Genomic DNA, 17801 nt, shown 5'->3' on the forward strand with positions numbered 1-17801 from the left:
CACTGAGCTATCCTCCCCTCCCCCCAAAAATATGGAGATATACCCATCTCATAGAACTGAAAGGTCATGGAGTCCAGCCCCCTCCCTTCACTAGCAGGACCAAGTACTGATTTTGTCCCAGATCCCTAAGTGTCCCCCTCAAGGACTGAGCAGGCCAAAGCTCAAACCACTGAGCTATCTCTCCCCCGTCAATGGTTCCATGATTTGCCCAAAGTCACATGAGTGAGTAGCAGAGTGTGGCATACAGAACACATGAATCCTGACTCATCTACTCTTCCACTGGCTAAGACAGGAGTGGGCAAACTACGGCCCACGGGACCGTCCTGTCTGGCCCCCGAGCTCCTGCCCCAGGATGCTCGCCCTTGGCTCCTCCCCTGCTGTCCCCTCGCAGCCTCAGCTCACTTGGTCCGCTGCTGGTGCAATGCTCTGGGCGGCAGGGCTGTGAGCTTCTGTGCTGCACGGTGGCGACGGCGTGGCTCGCTCCAGCCGGGTGGCGTGGCTGTAGTGCCCAACCACTAGTGCCTCCAGGCAATGCGGGCAGGGAGCGGGGGGGTTGGATAGAGGGCAGGGGAGTTAGGGGTCGTGGTCAGGGGATGGGGGTGGGGATAGGGTTGGGGCAGTCAGAGGGCAGGGAACAGGGGTGTTGAATGGGGGCAGGGGTCCTGGGGGGCAATCAGGAGGGAGGGGGGGTTGGATGGGGCAGAAGGGGGCAGTCAGGGGTAGGGGTTCCGGGGGCAGTCAGGGGACAAGGAGAAGGGGTAGTTGGATGGGACAGGGTTCCCAGGAGGGCCATCAGGAATGAGAGGAGTGGTTGGATGGGGCGGCGGGGGCCCGGGGGCAGTCAGGAGACAGGAGGTGGGGGTGTGTGGATGGGGCAGGGGTCCCAGAGGGGCTGTCAGGGAACGGGGGGGGGGGTTGGATGGGGCAGGAGTCCGGGGGGCGGACAGATAGAAGGTGGGGACTGGGCCATGACCGCCTCCCCAACTGACCCTCCATACAATTTATGAAACTCGATACGGCCCTCAGCCCAAAAAGTTTGCCTACTCCTGGGCTAAAGAGGTCAAAGTTAGCCAGTGAAAGCTGTTGACTACAAAGCCACGAATAAATCCATTCTACAAGCCAAAAATAATGAAAACAAATTCCTCCTTTATTCATCTGCCAAGACCTGAGTTCAGGACTCTGCACTTCCCTGAGAAAGAGGTTGTTAGAGCTGAGCTAAATGTGTCAGTTTCATTTTGGACAGGTCTTCTCAATTTCCTGAGACACCACGGGTTCATGCTGTGAGCTTTGCTTTGGATGATCCCAAAAACTCAAAATTCAAAATGGTCTAATTTTGCATCCAAACCATGAGAAATCACAGATCTTGCAGGGCTTTGGTAGAATGCCATGAGTCTCCCCAGAGTTGGTTCACAAACCTTTCAACAAAGGAATTTAGTGGAACCAGGTCAGTTGTGTGTGATTTTGCACTACTTTGGTTACCAGGAGAAGCCTCGAAATCGAGGCTTGACTGGCAACAAAGTGCCTTTCAAAAAAGAAACTACACTGAAAATGGTTTTGTCAGTTTCTGAGCAGCAGATCAAATCACACAAACTTTGTTTTATAGCTTAGGATACCAAAAACTAGCTGGCCTAAGTACATAATGCAATAACACATGCACACAGTGCTTCAAATGCCCTTGACTGAGCTGAATTATAGTGCTACTTACTACAGGAAATTGCCTGTTGGATGACACTGCTCAAAATCCCTAACAGAAATGTATATTTGTTTGGAGCGTTGAAAATAAAGCATAGGGGATAGTGAGCAGACTTTACACTTTGTGTCTCTTGTTAAGCCCCGCACCCCAAGCCTTTTATGTACAATGTATTACAACGTTCATAAAGCAGAGAACGAGCAGTATCAGAACATAACCCCTCCCAGCCCTCAGTATCATCACAGTGACAATAGGTGGCTCATAGAAACAAGGCACGTACCCCACTGGACCACACATAGTACGTATAGGCCAGGGCTTCCTTTTTGTTCAGTTTGTACACTTGCTGCAGTTTCTGCCAATAGACATTTGCTTCCATGTCCTCACTTGCAAAGCTGCGCACAGTCTTCATGGCCGAAATGGTTTCTTCTGCTGTGTTGTTGGCCTTCGCCAAAGCATTCTGAACCTCCTTGGAGAGCTTCTGCAGTGAACAAAGTGAACAAGGGAAAGCAGGACTGTACTTACCAGAGGATGCTACTGTTCCGTTTCGTTGTGCTCCCCCACTAAGGACGCACCGCACACCCGATGGAAAGGGATTTGGAGACCATTGGTCATGTCACTGTCCCTGGGCTGGTATGTCAGCCTAGAGGACTGAATCCCACAAAGGGGTTGTGGGAGGACAGGACTGAGAGAGAGTCCTGCCACTGGGTCTGACAGACTCCTTCAGTGGCTCTGGGCCAATCACTATTATTCTTTGAGTATGATGACAGAGTTTAGAGCCTGATGTCAGGACCCGGGCCCATTGTGCTAGGTAGCGTATGTACATACGTACGTACGCACACACAGAGTAAAAGACAGTTTCTATCCCAAAGAGCTTACAGTGTAAATAGAGAAGACAGACGAAAGGAGGAGACAGGATGTGCTATTATCCCCACGTCACAGATGAGAAACTGAAGCATGGAGACACTAAGTGACTTGTCCAAGAAAGAGTCAGGAAATGAACACAAGTGCCTGTAGTGCTGGGATCTCTAAGCACATTGAGACAGCCAGCAGCTGCCTGTGACCAAAGCCACAAAGGGGGGCACAATCTGGTGTCTGTGCACGTGCACACTCTGAACAGACAATGGCAATATGCAAACCTCCCCCACTTGCCAATTACACACTTCTAGCAAGAATAATCTTGGGGAGAGGGTGGAGAATCCGTACAGGGGAGCCACAACTGGACAGAATCCAGGCACGGCGCCTCTGCTTCTACAGCATGTGCATGTCACATGGGCGGCACTACGCACACAGGCAGGATTTGCCCCACGGCACTGACATTGAGAGCGATAAAGCTCTCAAAGCACGGCACACAGCCCGTGGGCTGTACTGATTCACGTGCTCCACCCAATGGAAGTGCAGGCATGTCACTTCGGAAAGAATTCTCGCCTGGGAGTCAGAGAGAGCTCCTTATGAACAATGAGACAGCCAGGTGCGCACACGCCCCAACCGGTATTACAGGTTAGGACAATGGAGCTGGCACAGCTGTAGACTCAGAGAACCAGATGTATTAGATCACCCCAGCGCTCTCTCGGGGACCGGGGCGGGATTCCTCCCTGCAGTACATTTTCTGTTGTTTTGTCCTTTTTCTAAAAGTCCCAAGCAATGGGGATTCCACTGTTTCCACAGACTAACAGAGCTCACATTGGGATTAAAAAGAGACAGGAATAGAGAAAGCACTGTGTATTGCACACACAAACCCAGACGGGGGTGTGGGGGGGAACAAATTAGACAGACACTTTTCCCTGTAAAGAACACATTCCTTTGATATCCCCAAGATCATGCTACGAAAGGGCCTGTAATTTCATTCGATTGGTTAACAGAGAAATCCAGCATCAAGACAGAAGGTCTTTTGAACACTAACCAAACATCTGTTTGTTTAATCTTACCAGACGAGACCAATAGCACATGCAGCCAGCACTTCCACTGTGACAAGAAAAACCTTACAGGTCTGATTTAGGGATTTGGGGAGAACAGGTGTGGCCAGGAGGAGCGGCACAATCCAGTTTGGGGAAGTGAGTCGTTCCAGAAAGTGATGGGTGAGACTACAGCCAGCCACAATTACTGATGGATCAGGGGGCTGTGACCAGCTAAAGCTCATTGTGGGGATTTGTATTAACTGCTAGTTCTAACCCGCTCTTTCCACGTCAGCAGCAAATGAAGGGAAACACCTCTGGTCTGGTTAAACTCTCTGTCTTGGTGGATCTGCAGAACTGATCACCGGCTACTTCAGACAGAAAGGAGAGAGAAACAGGGAACAAAGACTGGGAACGGGCCTGTGGAAAGCTTGTGGTGCAACAGTATCCTAAAGATTCCTCACCACATACTTTGGAACCCACATTTTTCTAGACGATCACTCTGGGTGCTCAAGAGCTACAGCCAACGTTGCTCTCTGGATGGCCAGCAGGAGGCAGTACAACAGCACAGACTGCACCCTCCCCTGCTCATATACAGCATCCCTGTTGTATGCGGCATCCTTTCCTGAACTCCACTGAGCCATCCTGACTCCTCGGAGCCAAAGCAGGCCTTAGGCACAAGCAAAGCAAGGGAGTGTTTGGGGTCCTGTGCTGCCACCACAGCTCACAGGCTGGCCTGCTCTCTTCTCCTGGCAGACAGACTGGAGGGGAGACAGTTCATTCGCTGCTCACCCCCAATCTCCATGAGAAGCAGCCCACAGCTAGGTCACTTGGCCCATGGAAGAGTCCTGCGTTGGGGGAGACAGAGGGACTCGGCATACATTGAAGATGCAAGCAATCTGCCTTACCTTGTAATATTTCCCGTAGAGGTCGGACACCAGCATGATGATGGGGAAGCCCATGAAGGTCACCAGAGACAGCTGCCAGGACAGGCTGAACATGAAGACGATCACGCCCGTCGCCTTCACCATGTTGCGCAGGAAGATGTTAATGTTCTGGGAAACTAGGTCGCTCACGATCGTTGTGTCCGAGGTCAGCCGGGAGATGATGTCCCCTGCAAGGCAAAGGAGAGTGGGGGGAGAGCTCCGATCTGTCAGTGCTTCAGGAATCATAGCCCCCATCTCCATCCCAGCACAGGCAGGTAGTGATTGCACGTGCCCTGAGCCAAAAAGGAGGGTCATGGGGAACCAAGAATGACATGTGCACAGATCAGGTGCTCAGGGGATGCAGCTGTTCATGATGGGCCACAGAACCTTTCAGATCTAGGCTCCCAGTTCAAATCCAGGCCAGGTCAGTAGTGACTGGAAGCTGTTACTGTACCACCCGCTTGCAGGTCAGTGGGTGGCAGAAAACGAGTTTGGCAGGTCTCGGTCAAGGTGAGATCACCACGATCAGGCTCTTTGCTGGCAATCTCAGCAGAGCCCAAGTACTGAATGGGCCCTGGAGACTGAACCACCCTCACATCCTGCAAGACAGGTCAGAGGCACATTGCTGGATACAGGCGTATGTAGGCGGTTTGCCTGCTGCTGAATGTACCTACATCCTCCAGGGGTGTCACTCAGTTCACATGAACACTTGTTATTTAACAACCACAGGTTATGTATTGTAGGGAGGGCACCTGCCCAGGGTAGAGAAGCCAAAACACAAAGAATAGTGACCAGCCCAGCAGGTTCCTGCAAACACCAGCTGTCAGGACCTGCTTGGGACTTCTCTGCATGTCCTAAAGCCCAACTGGGCAAAGCACTAGACAGATGCACTGCAGGGCCCAATCCTGCACTGGCTCCTTGCAGGGACTAAATGGGTTCGAAACAGGGCTGCTGCAATCTGAATCTGTTTAAGTTTCCCCTCTCCTCCTCCCCCCAAGTCCTGTAGCAGTTCTTAAGGAATACCCTGAGCCCCCATCTTCCACTAGTGACCACTGAGATGCGGAGGGGCAGAGAGCCAAAGCTTTTGTGGTATCTTTCGGCCATGCTGAATGTTACAGTCAGAAACTATGGATAAACTGGGGACTCTGATCTCCAGAAGGAGCAACCAAGCACCTCCCTTCACTTTAGATTGCAGGATTTATATGGAATTCCCGTAGGCCATGAATCTGACAAACACTGTTAGCAGGTACTTGGAAATCAGTGCATTAGTGTTTCAGTAGCAGGTACTTGGAAATCAGTGCATTAGTGTTTCAGGTCAATCACTTACTCAGACTGTATTCTCATATCTTGAGAAACAACGGAAATGTGGCGTCCCAAGCACACTTGCCTCCCAGAGATCATCATCACGCGAGGATTAGGCTGGACTGCTGAAAGAGAGACTGATCTCATGGAGGGAGAGAAACCAACCTGTGCGATTCTCATCAAAGAAACTTGTCTCCTGAGCGACCAGTGACTGGAAGAGGCAGTTGCGGAGTCGAATATTCAGCCTGGCAAATATGAGCGTAAAAATGCCACCCCGGATACCTGCGGCAAATGAGCTAATTGCAGATAAGAGACGTTATATAACAATGTGCACAAAATCCACTCCTTAACACAACATACAAGCCCCATCAGACCCAAGACAGACATATCGAAACAGGGGCCAATGATAATACTTTGTACTGAAAGTGCCTTTTCATCCCAGGATCTCAAAGAGCTGCTCGGACAACTAGCCTGACAACACCCCACCCCCGAGATGGATCTCATTATCCCCACTTTACAGATTGGGAAAACTGACACACAAGTGTGAAAGTGGCATGGCTAAGTCAGTGGCAGAGTCTCAGGTATGTGCTATCACTACTAGACAACGCTTCCACTACATATTAACACCATGCGTCCGGTTTTAGACAACACCGAAGTGTCAAGAGTAGAAACAAGAGAAACTTTTGTTACAAAACCCCAGAATCAGGCTGGTACAAACTAATCTTAAACATAAAAAAAAAAAACCCTTTCAGTTGAGCCCTGGTCACTTTCACAGTTTCAGATGGAAACCATGAAAAACTTCATGTCATTATAGTGGCAAGCAGGATGCACATGGCCATTCAGTCCGGGGCTCATTTGCCCCAGAATGCCAAGTGACTTAGGGACACAAAGCTGCGTTAACCAAAACCAACCTACAAGCTGGCGTGACATCTGGTCCCTCTGCAAACTGCATCTGCCAGTTTTGTGCAGCTGTCACCAGGGAAGAGTCAGACATGGGCCAAAGCTTTGCCTCTGAATCTCCTTGTCCTCTGCAAGGATGTTTAGATAAAACTAAACCAAGTGTTTAGGATGTTTCTTTCCCTACTCCCTCTTGAGTCTGTAAATACTGTAAAAAAGTCATGGCCAGCTAATGCTTCACGGTTGTCATTCTGCTGCTACACTGTGGGCACTCAGAACTGCGCAGCGAGAGCAGGGATTACCTACATCTTATGGGTCTACATAGACACATCCCAGCCACCTGAGCTAAAGGAAAACTGCTGTTAGCAGCTTCGCACCTGAAACACAAAGCTGAGTGAGCAGTTCCTAATCCATCGAGCAGAGGTTCATATAACCACTAGCCAGTTCAGGACAATACTATGGAAGAAGGTTTAAACCTCAACATAATAAACTTCTTATAACTGAGGCACAAATAATCTATCGCAGTTACCTTCCTATAGCAAGAAGCGACATAATCACCACTGCAGTGGAAAACTGATCCATGCTTTTTTGGATGACTATTCCATCAATCGCCAAGCCAGTGTAATAAGGAAGGAATGTTTCTCCTATATGGGAGAAGCATAAGAGACGGTGGATTAGAACAAGAGGTAGGGTTTCAAACACAGAGCTATCGGGTAAAGCAAATGTTAGCAGTGGAGTTTAATTGGTTTCTGGGAACAGTAATATATTTGACGGTGTTTCTGGCCTTGATAATCTAGGTGTGAGACAAAGATTAAAAGGTTGTTTAAGCCCAATATTTAGATTTCATCAGGGTTGACAGGTGTGATTTTTATAGAACTGATATGAATAGAAAATATGGAATTTTGATCTTGGCAATGTCCCTCTAAACTCCGTTCACTCACCTAAAGCAGCAACCAGAAGGAAGAAAGTGGCTATTCCGAGGAAGAGAGCATCTGGTTTGGTGTAAGACAGCAGCTTATGGATAGTGGCTCCTGACACCTCTTCCCTCTTTTCCTGCACCGTAACAGGGCTGGGGTCACATATCTCCTCTGCTTCCACCCTGGACTCCGAACTGACCCCCAAGACTTCTCTGGAGGATGTGACGGAAGACAGCAGCTGCCACAGGCAGGAAGTTGCAGCCAGCGACACATACGTCCATGCAAACAAACTCCAAAACCAGGGGTCCCGAATAGTCTTCCTGACCTCCGAGTAGAGCAGCAGTTTGACCAGGGTGTAAATGCCGGCTAGCAGGCAGACCAAGGTGATGAAGGTCTGGGATGCTTTCAGGCGCTTGGGGCCATAGGTTGAGTTCCTGGCAACCCCAATGGCAGCGCCGAGAAGCAAGCAGCTCCTGTACAGACATGTCCCCCACACGTCCAACATGGAATTAAAGACATTGAAGTGCTTCAGATCCTGGACAATGTCCTTGCCGCTACGGCTGTGCACGTACAGCAGTGTGGTCACCAGCACGTCCACGCCGGTGAACGCCAGAGTGCAAGCCACAGCCTTCCAGACTCTCATCTTCATCTAACTCTGGGGAGAGGCAGATTGCAGTTTGAGGCAGCGAACCCCCTAGTCCAAGGTAAAAACTTCCATGTTAGTCCTTCCTGGGATGGGGAAAGGAACAACACAAGAATATCAGTGACCTTTATGAAGTGGCAGAGAGGGGGACCAAGCGCTGTGGAGCACTGCTGTTTAGTTTCACGTGAGAGCTCTGGTTCTGCCGGAGGCCAATTCCCTGCCATCCCCTCCCAGATCAGGATAGTCTGGGGCGCTGGCAGAAGGGGTGCCCACAGCTGTACAACATGCCTGAGTTTGAGCCTGCTTTTTAGGCTGACCCTACGGTTCCAATTTTTAGGGCCGGGAATTATTTCTAGGCTACAGGTAGAGTCATGGGGTGTTTTCAGCTACTCTCTTCAATGCCGGACAGCCCAATTCTCAGCACCACGGTGTTAACAGTAGGCTCCAGGAGGTCCCCAGAACATGATGTCAAACAAATTGTTTTGAAATGTCTCTGTGATGTCTCTCCGTTGCAGCCACAGGAGCGCTGTGTGGTGAAGGGAAACCATCAAGGCAGACAGGCTCCAAGTTGGCATGCACCATCCCTACCCCCAGAACTTATATTTATTCATGTTTCTTGGACGGATCAGGTCCCTGAAGCCAGAGCGGCTGCAGGCTAAGACTCAGGTGACAACCAGCTCTCTGAACACATGATGGGTGTGTGATAGGGAGTGTCCCCCAGGCCTCTGCTGCGAGCTCCCCACCGCGAGCCAGCAAGAGAGAGAGGGTCGGCTCTTTGTGCCCGCACGAAAAGGGCTCCTGAATATGATTCAAAAGGGATTTGCCACAAGAGACAGAAGCAGGTGGCAGAGGTTTGAAATCAGATGGCTGGACCCCAGTTTCTAGACACTGAAAAGACAGCTCACTCCACCAGGGCTGATTAAAGTGTAAGGTGTGTCCAAGTGGGAATGCAGCAGCCAACAAAAGCAAAGGTAGAAAAACTGCTCGAGGGCGCCAGCAGCCCAATAGACTATTTAAGCAAGGAGAGGGGCACTTCCTGGCGGGCAGAAGAATAAATAATACCTAGCTCTTATCTGGCGCTTTTTATCTCACTCCTACTTTCCAAAGGAAGGAATGGAACATTATCCCCATTTACAAGTGGACACTCAGGCCAAAAATATTTCCTTCCCTTGGTTATTAAGATGATGATGTGGTTTTTTTTTAAATGTGAACAGTACAGAGTTTAAGCACAGAAGTTTCTGGTTATTAGGGAATAACATACAGATTATCAAGGGGTGCAAAATTCGGTTTAAGATTGGATGGCATCGGGAATACATAATCTGCAATATCCCTGAGCAGGGTAAAAGGTTAACGAGTCAAAGTACAGACAATGAGATATGAGGGATGTTGCTCACATGAGGGCTAGGTTCAGGTGTGGAGTATTATGAACGGATACGATGATGAGGATAGATTGACTCTCATTTTGTGAGATTTAACGTTCAGTGAGTTTATGGTTCCAGTTCATATGGCAGTACATTAGATTCAAACCAGGCAGCACCTGAAAAGTCTATTTTACTCTTCACTACTGATGCTGTGTTTACTCTTGGCACTTCTCAATGAAAATAAACCGGTCAGTTCCGGTGTCCCTCTGCTCCCCTCATCAGTTTCATTCCCTGAGTGTCCTGCATGATCCCAACCTGCTGTCTGTTCGGGTTGCAAAAACCACCAGATCCCGACAAAACTAAGTTTTCATAGACAGCAAATGAACCAGTTAAAATGCAATCTTTCAAGAGAAACAAAACCTACAGCCTGGACCTCAAGGAACAGCTGGTGATGCTGAAAGCCATGTGCTCTGTTCTGATCGTCGGGCCTGCAAATTTACCGTAATTCTGAGCTCACATATGAAAGTACGTGAAAGGTCATCAGATGTCACAGTAATTTATAATAACAAATGTTAATGGAAAGAGGTATGAAAGGGAGACCAAAAGATTGAATTATTCTAAACAAAAAAACCATGTTGATATAATCCCATGATGCCGTTGAAATCATGCTTGGTAAAGACAGAAGATGTGGAACCAAAAATTAATGAGCCAAGACTGGTGTGTCCAATATTAGGCCTAATTGGTGAACAAAATAATGAACGGCTGGGCTACTCCACCCACCATTTCTTCTGGGGGTCTTTAAAGAAAGAGGCTTGGGGCTGGGGGGGGATAGAGAAGAACAGATGGCATATACTGGAGTGAGCTTCACCATCATGGCTGCCACCCTCACCATGTCCTGGAACTCCAGTCCTTCTTGGCCTTGATCCTGAGAGATGTCCTAACCAGATTGGGCCAAGAAGAGGAGCCCAAATAAGACCCCAACTCTGCCAGTTCCAGCTGAATCCCAGATACCACCTGGGATGAAATGGGATTGGATTTTAAGAGCAACAGCAACAGATTCAGCCCATCTCAACTCACTAGTTCTCTTTCCCCCAAAAGGCCAATTATTACCATCTTTAATATCATCTAAGAGACTGTCAAGCAAGGGCCTTTTCCTTCGAAAAACTCTCTCCAGCTAAAGGAAAGGGAACAAACAATGTTGTTAAAATGAATGCCTTACTGAATGCTTCTCATTTCAAATGCTTCAGCCGGTTTTCCTTCTTTTCGGTATCTTTAATAAAAGGTCATAAAATGTAAGGGCCTGTTTGCCATGGTGCTAATCAGGCTGAGGTCTCTCCATTCCAAACCCCAAAGCTGGTTTAACGCTGTTTAATACTGAACAGTGACTGGGTTATATTAACACCTTCGGCCCATTCATTCTCTAGCTAAATTAATACAACAGCTGTAAACACAGCCCCTCGTTAAATGCCAGCACGTTCCTGACCCCAGAGGTCCTTATTATTTTCATAATAAACCCTACAAATACTTTACAAAATTCAAAAGGACAAATAAAGTAACAACCTTTTCACTTCAACGCCTCTGTCTGTTCCTATGGAGACGGAATAGTGGGACAGAACCAGTCCTTCCCTAGCAGTTGGAGACCTGGATCAATAGGATTGAGCGCTCCAGCATGTGTTCTGACATACTCTGGAGCTGGCCACTGGAGGCCAGGCTTGGTTTAGGGATGAATTAGCTCACTACCTTTCGGACGAAAGCCTGTGGATGAAGGAAAGCTTTGGCTATTAAGCACCATCTACTATTAAGGTTGGGCCTGTTCATAAAATCATTGGAGTCTGGAGCAACAGAACAAAAATACCAAACGGCTCCAGAGCCACAAACCCTCTGTTTACTTTTCTAAAATCTAAAAAGTGGCCTAAAATGTTGCTAAATCCCAATTCCTTCCAGGCAAAGATGAAATTAGTTTTTATGTAACAAATTTCAAAACCCTTGAAGTTTCTGATCCTATGGTAGCAAACCAGTCCTCTCTCGCCCCTTCTACAAAGGAACAACATAGGCAATCAAGTGCCTGAAACACGGGATTTCAAATAATCAAGAGAGCAGGCAGTTTCAGTCACCACTGTTCATAAAAGATACACTCCACAGTCTAAGAAACACAAGAAAGAAGATCAAATTACTCTCCCCTGCTGTGCAGTACAAAATGGGGCAGAAGAAGGTAGAAGAAAGAGGCTTCTCCCCTAAGACTGGGCAATGAGAAACCCAAAGCTCAGACCTCAAAGACAGAGCGATATTAACAAGAAGTAGATGTTGTGGATACTCTGCCTTAAAATGTGTATTTATCCAAGCACAGAGTGCCAAGTTTAATTTAACACAAAAGTCACTGCATGTAACCGACAACACAGGGCTAGCTCTGGGCAGCCACTTCAAGGGTATATTACTCAGCTGATACAACTCCTAACAACTTGGGGTCCGTTTTTTAAATCTCACTGCACAAATGTGCATCACTGCACTTTCCCGCAGTCCTGTTAGTGGAGTGCAATCGATTGATCCAAAGACATGTATTGGCTCATGCTGTTGCAGAAAAATAAACATTCAGGGTCCAATTTTCAAGAGAGCTCAGCATCCAACAGCTCCCATGTAGGCACCTAAATCAGTAGCCAGAATTTCAAAGAGAACATTCATTAGGGGGCCTAAATAGGAGCGCCACACTTGAAATTCTGGCCCACGCGAACCAGCTTTCAGTAACCATCTGGCTCCCCCTACTGGATCTGCAGGAAAAGCACCCTAAATGGCTTTCTAGCTTAACCACTATTGGAGTCATCGGCTCAAGAGAACTAGCTCCAATCTGTGCCTACCTCATCCTAATGCAGGCTCTGTACCAGTCTGTGTCCAGAGCTAACATTAGGCGAGATCGATCACCAGCCTGCAGACGAGGAATTTCAAATTGCACGTCCTCCCATGTGGAGAGGCCCTGATCACCATGGGGGTCTCTGGACACTAGAACACAAATAAATAATGAAGCATAAATGCTGTTACCAGGTGGGTAGAATAAGGAACCTCACAAGAGGTCACATGATCATGCCCTGGGTTAGAGTAATCAGTGACTTGACTGACACCACTGAAGGCTCTGTTTGTGTGAGAACCTTCTCCTATACAGCTCCTGCTGGGGTCACTGAAATGAGGTCCCTTCTGCGGTCCAAAGAGGCTGGGGCAAACCTTTCATCCAGTGAAAGGTGCCTGTGACCTTTAAGGCCCATGCAGAACAGACAGGGCCTTTGTACTGGAGGCCTCAGCCAACTTCATGGTTTATCATCATCATCTATTATTCACAAAATAATTCTCTAACAGCTTATATAGCCGGGGAAATTGACCGGCAGAGCTACAGCAGAATAGTTATTAATGACTGGAATAATAGTTATTCCACTTTAGCTGTGTTGATCAATTTTCTTGGGTAGACAAGCACTGAGAGGGGCATTTTTCTCAAAGGCACAAGGGAGAATTAAGAACCCAATTCCCTGGGGCAGTGAGGGGGAGTTGGGCACCTAACTGCCCTCTGTGCCTTTGAAAATCTCCCCCTAATTTATTTGATCTGTAGATCACTGTCCGCTACACATGCAGTGAAGGTCCCATGCCTGCTGCCAGGGTCTGTTCCCGTCAGAACCGCTAACAATCCAGCCAGCAAGAGTTGGAAAGAGCAGAACAACTTCCAAATACCCCAGTGCTGGATCTCTGTCTGCAGAGAAGGGCTCTGAACCCACCCAGACATTGACAGCCGAGTAACCTCAGAACTAGCTTCGCTTAATTGGTCTCTTGCTCTGTTTGGGCTTTGCCTCTTTTTGGTGCTAGCTGGTCTCAGGAGCCCTACAGCTCTCTCTAATCCTGGCCATCTCCCTGGCTCAGCTCCCCAGGGCAAAGGCCTCTGGGGCAAGCTTGGCATCATCAGCCTCTCAGGCTGAACCCACCCAAAACCTCACCCCACCCCATCCCCAGTGAGGAGGATCTGGAATTCAAAGGGAGCCCAATAGAGACACTATTGTAACACGCGTGAACCCTGGAGAATGGAGGATTTCTAGTTCCTTTACAAATGTCCCTTCTATTTTCATGGGCAAAAGAGGCTGATTACGATCTAAGCAAAAAATGCTGTTTGTCTTTCCACCACATTCAAATTTGCATTACACCCCCAAATTGCAGCAGGGCTTCCTACAGGGGACAGCACCAAGGGCAAGCAACAAAGAAGAAAGCAAGCAGATGAAGGTCTGTGTGTGAAAACCAGAGGACATAGGAGAATGAAGCTTCCAACAGCAGGAATGGAGTGGCTGTTTCATGGCAGGATTGGAACCCAGTGGAGAAAGGGCAGCAGAAGCTCCAGCCAAAACCAAATATTTCTAATTAAGAACTCAGCCACAGACTCCTGTGTGTCCCGAACAACATTCTAGAATAGAACTGGACTGACACGTTATCTGTGGCATCCAATAGCACCTGGACTCCCTGTGTCACAGGTACAGGGTGCAGCTCCAGTAGATTGGAACCTTGACAGTTTAAATACTATTTAAAATAAGCAAAAGTGACTGAATGTCCAGATCCTATTAGTTGCATCGGAGGCTCTACTATTGTGGATTTCCCAGTGTCTGTGCATTAAACCCACCTATTGCTCTGAGGCAGTCAAAAAAAAAAAAAATCAAGCAAATTTTAGTGCTTGTAAAAGATGTTGGATTGACAGTGTCTGCATCCAGCAGCTATGCAAACTGCTCCCCACTACCCCACCAATGTGCTCCAGCCCCGCAGGGTTGGGAGGGGGGGATTCAGAGTCCATGCACCGCTGAGCACTTGGCCTTTAGTGTCCTCGGGGTGCCAGTTAGTGCCAGCTGTAATAAGGAAACCTGACAATTAGAGGAACTGGACTGAGACCCACAATCTCATTTCCTACAGGACACTAGAACAACCATCCAGACATAAGGACTTTTGGTGACAGTCTGTGCTTGTTGCAAATCCTAAGGCTAAAAAATTTCATATCCCCTCATCTGTTCCTTTGGCCACTTACAAACTCCATCTGATGCAAAGTTTTATAAATGCGATTTCTAACAAGTGTCTCATCAGACTCAAGGAAAATAGACTATATAGCAGATTAGGGAAAAGGCACTAGACTTTTGGCTAATGTGATAGAAATTAGAAACAATTACAGTCTATTTGATCTTGCTTAGCCAAATCAAAAGAGAAAAACAATCGTAACAAATGAATTGCTTGATAACACCACATTAAATAGGTCTCAATAAAACACAGCCTTGACTTGCACATCCGTTTTTGAACTCTACTATTATGATACAGCTGTTACTGTAATAAAAGGAATATAATTTGTGTTACTCTTTAGTTTAAAAAAAAAAAGAGAGTTTATAAAAATCTATATGATCAGCAATGAGCCATCTGCAGAATTTTGTTTTGGCTAGAGCCAAAATGGTGCTTAGTATCATAATTCTAGTTCATGTTCCATTAATAAAGTTATTTATTAACTTTATTAATGGAACATGTTGTAGAAGACTGTCCAAATGGGAAATTAGATGTACTGGTGTCATTATTGTTGTTGTTACTCCCTTTATGCAACTGTCACCAAGTGACCTGACCACCATGTAGTGAACTCAGAGCGGGGTGTCTACATGTATTGTTTTGTTGCAATGTTAACGTGTGTGTGTGGGGGGGTTGTCTAAGGGGGACCAGACCAGACCAAATCAATACAATTGTCAAGCTACACAACGCTCAGCACTTATTGCAAACGGGCAAGCACAAGGGGCCCGATTCTGATCTGGCTTCTGACCCTGACCTGCGTTACACCTGATTTGCATCATATACAGGCGAGACTCATCTTACACGGGGGTTCCGTTCCGTGGTTAGCGCGTAAAGCGAAAACCTCATAGTCAAAATTACATTGAGTTGAATGGCGGGTGGAATCGCCCGCACTACAGAAACAGTATTTAAATTGTTATTTTTCTCTCCTTTTTTTAATTTTTGCCGACCACGTAAAACTGAAATTGCACATGTTAAATGTCCATAAGATGCAACAGACCTGTAAAAGGAGGGCAGGATCAGACCCAGGGGTACCCACCCAGCCACCCTCCTTCTCACTCATTCTGAAAGTGGCCAGGGTGTTCCAGCTCTGATCTGCGCCAGTAGACGCTGTAAAACAAGTCCCCACTTGTGCTGGGGGAAGGGGAATTAGGTGCATGTTGCCAGCTGCCATGCAGATGCCAGCTAAGGTGACCAGACAGCAAGTATGAAAAATCGGGACGGGGTGGGGGGTAATAGGAGCCTATATAAGAAAAAGACCCCAAATCGGGGCATCTGGTCACCTTAATGCCAGCCTGGTTTGATCTTTCCAAACACACCGTCACCCTCCGGGTCCTGCGTCAACAACCAGAGACTCTGCGCCTCTTGCAGCCGGGGGAGACCCAAACTCAGCGCCCGCCCCGGGGCAGCGATGGAGCAGGTACAGCGAGCTGAGCTGCCCCTGCAGACAGGGTCCCAGACCGGCGCTGCACCGGCGGCTCTTACCTGGCCGGCGGCAGCAGGAGACTCGGATCGTTGCGGAGCCGCACGGCCCCCGGTCCTGCAGAACAAAGTCGGAAGTGGGAGGAGCCTGTCCGGGTGACATCATCAAGACACGCCCACCTCTGCAGCCGGTTTTGGGTGAGGGGGGGGGTCTAGGAGGGAGAAATCGCACGTGCCTGGCCTGACCTGCAAGCATCTGGGGCCCCTGGGGAGGGACCCTGCCCTGGCCCCTGGCTTGCACCGGCTGCTTGACCGCAGGAGGAGCCAGGGCTGCAAGCTGGGGCTTGTGTAAATGCATCCGCCTAGCCCCAGTGGGCTCCTGGTCCTACCCCTCGGGGGCTCCCCACTGCCCCTACACAGGGCTTTGCACTGGGGGTGCCAGTTTTGGTTGGGCGTGTTCCTGACAATCTGTAAATAAAGATTAATCTTTAATGCCTGGAGACTCCAGGCCAATCCTGGAGGCTTGGCAAGCCTATTTGCAGGGGACCTTGCTCCCAGAGCTGCTCTCCTAGCCCCTGGCTGCAGCCTCCAGTCCTGCATGTGGCTCGATTTACTCACGCTGGGCAGGTCGATGGTAACCTGCCCCTGGGGATCCACAGCTGCCAAGTTTGGCTGAAGCCATAAACACAAGGTCAGACTGGGGATTGGTGCAGGGTGAGACCCTCCTGCCACATCCCCTGAATTTTAACCCTGCAATAGCCAGGGCCTCCAGCCTCCTGTGTAAGGAGGTGCCCGGGTTCAGCTGCTAGGGCCCTAGTGTTGCCTGGACTCTGTTCCTTTTAGGCTGAACAAACGAAATGGTGATGCTGATTTAAAGTGCAAAGTGAAGCAGAGCCAGGGCCAGCTCCAGGCACCAGTGTAGCAAGGAGGTGCTTGGGGTGGTCAATTCAAATGGGACATCTGGGTCTTGCGTGGAAATTCGGCAGCGGGTCCCTCATTCCCTCTCTGAGCTGCCGCCAAAAAGGACGTGCCGCTACTCTTTACCCCCCTTCCACTTGAGATGGCAGAAAAGCTGGAGTCAGCCCTGAGCAGAGCAGCAGGCCTGGGGCATAATCAATGCAAGCACCTGGGCCAAGTGCAGAGCCTTTGTACCAACCTCCCCACCCCCGACCACCCTTCTGTGCCCCTGTACTGGCAACTCACAGCCCTCCCCCATCTTCCTTCCAGGAGCAAGGGCAGATGGTGCAGAAACAGCACAGCTGCCCCTGTGGCAGAGAGCAGGAGAGAAGGAATAACTCCTGGCTGCGCTCTTCTTGCTTCAGGCTCTTGGGAGCTGTGGCTCTCCAGCCAAAAAGGCTCACACTGGTGTTTATCCTCCAGTACAAGCTTCCTCCACTCCCCATTTTTAGATGTCCTTTTCATGGGGTGAAAAATGTTTCTACAGCTGTCCCAAAGGGAAAGTTTAGATTGCTTTGTCCATCCTGAAATCAATCCGCTTTTCCTGCCATGGCTGGATTCAAGGATGATCTTGTTATAAAGAGGCAAAATGCGTTAAACTAGGCGTGTAGTGAAAACATGCACATTGCCCTGGCAAAGTTATACAGCAAGTCAAGACTGGAATGAGCCCTGTTCTCCCATGCACATCTTGCCTTCTCCTGAGCACTTGGGGATTATTACAAAGAGTTTCTGGCAGCGT

General features: G+C 48.7%; 1 protein-coding gene across 12 annotated transcripts in view; it reads right to left on the reverse strand.

Moving 5' to 3' along the window:
- The window catches only part of ABCB9 (ATP binding cassette subfamily B member 9), a 36003-nt gene extending 19755 nt beyond the window's left edge, over positions 1–16248 (reverse strand). For 10 of the 12 annotated variants that reach the window (XR_004002985.1, XR_004002986.1, XR_004002987.1 and 7 more), the window contains exons 1-6: positions 16169–16248; positions 7649–8353; positions 7237–7351; positions 5976–6106; positions 4491–4696; positions 1971–2168 (exon numbers count right to left, since the gene is read on the reverse strand). Coding sequence is in view for 9 of the 12 variants with exons in the window: in XM_030582954.1 (XP_030438814.1) it covers positions 1971–2168; positions 4491–4696; positions 5976–6106; positions 7237–7351; positions 7649–8273 (1275 nt within the window). In the remaining 3 variants the exon portion in view is untranslated. The other 2 variants (XM_030582952.1, XM_030582951.1) reach the window with 2 other exon arrangements.
- Positions 16249–17801: the final 1553 nt, after the last annotated feature.

This window comes from Gopherus evgoodei, chromosome 13, assembly GCF_007399415.2.
Source record: "Gopherus evgoodei ecotype Sinaloan lineage chromosome 13, rGopEvg1_v1.p, whole genome shotgun sequence".
Taxonomy (NCBI): Eukaryota; Metazoa; Chordata; order Testudines; family Testudinidae; genus Gopherus; species Gopherus evgoodei.